This window comes from Marmota monax, unplaced genomic scaffold, assembly GCF_021218885.2.
Source record: "Marmota monax isolate L192 unplaced genomic scaffold, Marmota_monax_Labrador192_F-V1.1 WCK01_AAM20220418_F8-fsc00125, whole genome shotgun sequence".
Classification (NCBI taxonomy): Eukaryota; Metazoa; Chordata; class Mammalia; order Rodentia; family Sciuridae; genus Marmota; species Marmota monax.
Window position 1 is genome coordinate 4322771 of NW_026695235.1, and position 6000 is coordinate 4328770.

At 47.2% G+C, this 6000-nt stretch overlaps 1 protein-coding gene across 1 annotated transcript; it reads right to left on the reverse strand.

The window, feature by feature from the left end:
- Positions 1-1937: 1937 nt before the first annotated feature.
- CUNH21orf140 (chromosome unknown C21orf140 homolog) lies at positions 1938-5117 on the reverse strand. The gene has a single exon (XM_046439267.2). It carries the CDS (start codon positions 3947-3949, stop codon positions 3194-3196), a length of 756 nt encoding a protein of 251 aa, XP_046295223.1. The 5' UTR covers positions 3950-5117; the 3' UTR covers positions 1938-3193.
- Between the last annotated feature and the right edge of the window lie 883 nt (positions 5118-6000).

A 6000-nucleotide genomic window follows, 5' to 3' on the forward strand; every position in this document is an offset into this window, starting at 1 on the left:
AGGTGGCCCCTTTGATCTCTCTGTTTATACTGATGTCCTCTTTCCTCTGCTTGCTTTTCTAATGATTAAACAAGGCCTCAAAGGAATGGAATTCTAAACCCATTTTATTAAATTGTTTTGGTTCTCAAACAAAAACAGCTCCTGTTGGTTTATCTTGTTCATCTGATAGCCTAAACACATGCAATTATTTTTCTCACTGCAAAATAATGTATCTTTCAAAGGTATTTTGCCTCCTCCTCAATTTTGCATGGAAATGCACTTTTGTTCTGATGTCCAGCTGAAGATGGTCATTTTGCCAGCTGATATCTGATGTGACAAGAAAATCTGGGCTTCAACAACCAAGCTCAGCCTGGTGGTTAGGAGCACGGGCTGGAGAATCTGACTGTCCTCGTGACTTGCCCATGTCTCTGTTTCCTCCCTGAGAAGTGGGAGAGATGAGCACCACCTGGTGGGGTTGTCTTGAGGTTGGGATGAGTTTCTCCTTGGGAAGAGGCAGGCTGAATAACGGCTCTGGCCACGGACGAGCTCTGGATTGGAATCTTAGTCCTCTGAGAGGCAGCGAGCTACACAATCTCTGTGCCTCAGGTTTTCCTGCTGATAAAATTTACAGATAATAGTCATTCCTATATCTCTGGCTGCCTCAGTCTGGCTGGACACAAATAACCGAGCCGCCATAAAGCCTTGTAGGTTCAAACAGCAACTCTTTATTCCCCAACTCTCACCGGCACTGCACACACACTACTCGGAAACACACTCCTTCCACCGGGCTCCGCGTGCCCAATCTCCCTCCACCAGGCTGCGCACGCACACTCACAATCGGAATCCCACGAGAACTCCAAAGTAGCGGGCGCCCGAGGCAGCAGGAGCCGCCCTATACCAGACAGTAAAGGTCTAATATACAATTGAATCAATCCAGCATCATCTTAATGGCTCACCTCTCAACCATTACTTCTGGCAAAATGCCAGAGGCCATTCCGACTCGGCGGTGGCTCTCAACATCTGGCCATTGGGATCAAATGTAAACTCACTTAGTTAAATGAGTAACTGACTCACCCAGAGACGTGCAGGAATAGTGACACGAGATTTGGGAGCAGAATCCAATCTTCCTGTCAGGAAGCCCTTGCATCATACGTGTGTGATAAGTGTGGTGTTGAGGCAAAGCCCACTCATATCCCAAAACTCAGGCCACTTACATGTGGACCTGCACAGTGATAGCATGTTGAAGTGACCAAGGAAGTCTGAATACTATTAACTTTCCCTCAAGGAATTTAAATCCTAAAACCTAAGTGACAGAGAAAAAGGCTATGCAAATACTCTGCAAAGAAGAGTTGTCTCGCCAGGCTAGTTGCCAAGGAGAAATGCAGAATTTCGTTAGCAGCAGGACTTGACTGAATAATGGTCCCCAAATGGATCCCAGTCCTAATTCCCAGAGCCAGGAGAATTACAGGGAAAAGAGTCCTTTTGTAGCCAGTCAAGTTAAGGATTTTAGGATGTGAAGATGATTTTGGACTATTCCTGTGGGCCCTAAATACAGAGATGAGAGTAAGAGGGAGGCAGAGGGAGATTTGCACAGAGGAGGAGAAGGTGGTAAGGCTACAAGGAACCCTGGTGGCCATCTGAGGCTGGAAGAAGCAGAGAACATGTCCCCCAAACTTCAGAGGGGTGCTGCCCTGTTAATACCTTCATTTTAGCTCACTGGAATTGTTTTCTGACTTCTGGCCCCAGAACCCGGGGAGAGTAAATTCCCATTATTTTTAACCACCACATTTGTGGTAATTTGTTACAGCAGCCACAGCAAACTGATTCAGTGCCATTGGCCCCAAAGTAGCATCTGCAGCAACTCGGCTTCATAGTTCTGAGTGGCTGGCTCTTTGGGGTAAGCTGAACCCCCAGTTAAAATGCATACTAGGATTCCCTTCTCAACAACAAAAGCTGTACTAATTAGTTGCCAAAGAGCATCAAATGTCAATTTTCATCTGGTGAAGCCTTTCTGAATAATATCAGGAGGTTCAGGAGGGAACGCAGACAAGCAAAGAAAATGATGGTTTCTGCACTCTGCTGTCAGGAACCTGGTCTCACGAACTTCTACACAGTTCAGTCTTTCAGGAATTGAAGAGAAACTTTCCTAAGTTATTTCTAAATAGACTTAATTTTTTGAGCTGTATTTTAGGCTCACAGCAACACTGAGCAAAAAGCACAAAATTCCCATGTACTTTCTTATTATCCCACGTGAGTTACTTTTCACACACCTCAGGGTGATTGCTTCTATCGTAAAATTACTGCTTGCACACACGTAAACAGGCGTGAATTTTATGATGCGTTTAATGGGGGTCAGGAATTTTTTTCTGTAACTATAAAAATACAACCACAAATCCTTACAACCTACATTAGGGGTGGCCCCAAACTTGGATGTGGGGTTGTTATACCAATCAGGTGTCTCAGCTACAGGGTCCTGATGGAGTTCCATGGCAAACTCTAGTGACTCCCTGCTGGGGTTCTTGGAGTTGGATGGAGGGTTGGTTGGACAAATGGGTTCCACAGACCTCATTTATGGCACTTATTCACCCAAGTCCCACCTGACTCATCCCTGCCATCTCTTCCCAAGCCCCTTGTAGGGGCCACCAACTTGCCTCAGAGGGTCTGGATGGGGTTCCATATCCTCCAACGCCTCCCACTCACCCTCCACCTCCTTGCTGATGAGGACAGAGGGATAATAGGAAAGACAGCATCCTGCTTGGCCACCATTTGGACAATGTCTCTTGCAGATGACAAGGGGCTCCCTGGACATTGTTTTGGTGGCCTGAAACTGGTCGCTGTACTACTTACTTTGACTTCTTTGTAACTGCAGACTCACTTGGTTCTCTGTTTTTTCTAAGGCCTACATGTGACCACACACGCTTTAGCTCTGCCCACCCTTGTAGGGTGGTTGGCCCTAATCCTCCCATTGACCCAACCCTCAAAATCACCATAACAAGATGAGAGTGGAGACGCCTAAATTACTAACAAGCTTTAATGAAGCCTCCAGTAAACTCAGGACCTTCTGACATCCTTGGGAACTTCTCTGGCCTCCCCAGGCCCTGTGCGGTCGCTGTTGAAATGTCTTTGGGGCAATAGTCCAGAATCAAGCTTGACAGCATTGGAGGTAAAGACCATAAGTGTAGCGGGGCCTCACATCGTGTTGGAGGAATTGCCCTTAAGAAAATTTCCCAAGATAGTAATTTTCCCACCTGCGAACTTTGTTGGTTAGTGTTTTCCACTTGCTTAGGTTTATCCTTTCAATCCCTTTGCTGATTAAATCACTTAGAAGTATGTACTGGTAGGAGTAGACGCTGTCGATGGACTGCAGACAGAACTCCCTCCTGTTATTGATGATAAACCACTTCAGAGAACACCAGGCTGAGTCTAAAGGGTTCAGGTAGTTGCAATGGGAGGGCAGACAGAGCAGTTTATGGCCGTAGGACTTGGCCACCTCTGGGCAGCACACTATGCTTGTTAAGTTAATGACTGTTGGGAGGTTGGCCTGGACCTCGGCCTCTCTGTGTTCCTGGGGCCTCGTCTCATCCTGCTGCCTCCTCCCTTTGACCACGATGGCACATTTCCCACAGTTCTTCTTCACCACATCACAGAACTCGAAGAAGAGGTGGTCTTCCTGCTTGGTGCACAGCTCATCTCTTAGGAACGTCCGGTATTTCCACGGCACCCATCCTTGACTGCCTCCTGCGTGCACGATACACCAAGTTGGAGTTTGCACGAAATATCCATTACCAAGTTCTTCCCCGGTCACGAGACTTTCTGGGATATCAGTTTCCCCAAAATACACGGTCTGAAACCCATCGTGCTGCAGCGCTCTCAGGCCTTTCAGATACTGGAGGCATTGCTTCCTCCTGACGCCATCAAACTGACCTCTGCTAATGACGCTTTTTAGAAGAGAGTTGGCAAGGCGAGGCATTGTGAGGCCTCAAGGGCTTGATGTGTCTCTCTCTGGGGAGATCTGGCAAGGGTGACATGATGACCTCATAAAGAGCTTTCTCAGAGCTGTGCCAGGCCCTAGCTACACTTCAGATTCAAAGCATCACGGGACACAGACTGACAACACCTTCCTTCTGGGCTGTGGATTATGGGAATGGAAAATGCTACTTCGATATCACTTCTGGAATATGTCCAGAACAGAGACTGGAAAGCATTTTACAGGGACAAATTAAGTTTGTGCCTTTTACCCATTTGATTCATTAAAATGGAAAAACTTATTTACATTCATGGGTCCATTCCAGAAATGTTTACTAGCACCTACTATGAACCAGGCATGGTTCCATGCACTGTGTAATAGTCGTGACATGTCCAGGGAGCCTGGGGTTTTGGGGTGCAAGTGTGTGTGTGTGTGTGTGTGCGCACGCGTGCGTGTGTGTGGTTTGTGTCAGCTGCCTGCCCACTTGCACAATCAAGAGTGGATTTTTTTGTGTGTGGGGGGTAGAGGGAGATATAGCAAAGAACAAAAGAAACTCAGTGTATATGTGGGAGACCAGCCTTACATGTGACTGAGCCACAATCCCCGGCTGGGTGCTGAGGCACTCAGTCACAGAAATGTGGTAGAGCTTTCCCCACCCTTCTTGGGTTCGAGGGTCCGTGTCTCGTGCATGGGTGTGTCTTGCTACAGTCCCATGGGTAAAGTTATGCTCACCTGTTCCTTTGTAATATAACCCCTTGCCCTGTTTAGGATAGAATCTTCCATGGAAGTGCCTTGTGTGGGTCCCCTCCTCTTACTGTGCCCTTGGGTGTCGCCTACCCAGGTGTCAGTCAACCTGAGGACAGGGGACATCATGAAGATAGACTCAGCCCCCTGATCCTGACCCCTTGCCTCATTTGAATAGCTTCTCCTCAATAAAAGGGGTCAGCGTGTGCTCTCGCTCTCTCTCTTCCTGCGGACCCTCAAGGTCAGAGGAGCCGTCACTGCGACCCCAAACAAAAAGGTATTTGTGTCTCTTGTGTAGTTATTTTGCTCAGCCCAGTCAGCCCAGTTCAACTGGAGTGACCCCTGAGCCTTTTAGTCATGACCCATTGGTGCACACCCATCTTTCATTGGGACTGCCAATTTTGAGGTGATTTAATGCCATATCTGGAGGGCATTTTAAATTTTATATACTCAGGGTGAAATGACAGTTTGCTTCGATCTCTAGCAACCTCTTCAATTTCCTTTGTATTTTCTTATCTCTTTAATCTGAGACATTTCACAAATGTGTGTAGGAACTCCCTCCATAAAGGCGTCTTGACAGGGATGGACAAGGCCTTCCCCTTCTCCTCCACCTGGGTTTTCTTGGGACTGAAGATCAGGCCACCCCAGAAAGGGAGCCCACCCCATCCCAGCAGCTGCATGAAGCCTGTGGCCTCCAAGCAGCTGCAGGCTTCGGCTGGATGTTGGCATGTGGTTGGATTTTCCCTTCAGTTAGTGGAAACCACTTTTCCAACCAAATTTGATGTGTATGTCAAATGTGTAGAACAGAAGTGTGGCTGCTCTGGCTGAGGGTGATGGTGGTCCCCGCATGCCCTGCTCAGCCACCCCGGCCTCCCCGCCCTACCCCAAGGGAACTAATGGCCTGGGATGCGGGTGAGAGGGACCTACCAAGGCAACAAAGTCACCCCAGGGCAATGGCCCGGCCTCACTCACCCAGATTTCAGTTATGAGTGTGGGAGACTCACTCAGAAGCATAGGAAGACGTATGTGAAGAATGGTCATTATACATGGTGCAGCCATGCACACATGCGCATATTTGCCTGTTTTTACATAGAAACAACAGGATGATAAAGCAAATGTTAATTAAAATTGCCATCGTCTGAGAGGGGGGGAAGAATGGGAGTGAGGAAAGAAAGAACTCTAGACTTCTCTGAATGTCTCTTGTTTTATGGTTTTAACTCTAGAAAATAAACATTTTATACTTATAAAACAAAATCAAAGGGAAACATAAAACAAAATGATCTCTAAAAATACCAATAAAACAGAAATCA

Excerpts from the sequence above, each read along its gene's own strand:
- CUNH21orf140 (XM_046439267.2), bottom strand. The coding sequence starts at position 3,949 with ATGCCTCGCCTTGCCAACTCTCTTCTAAAAAGCGTCATTAGCAGAGGT.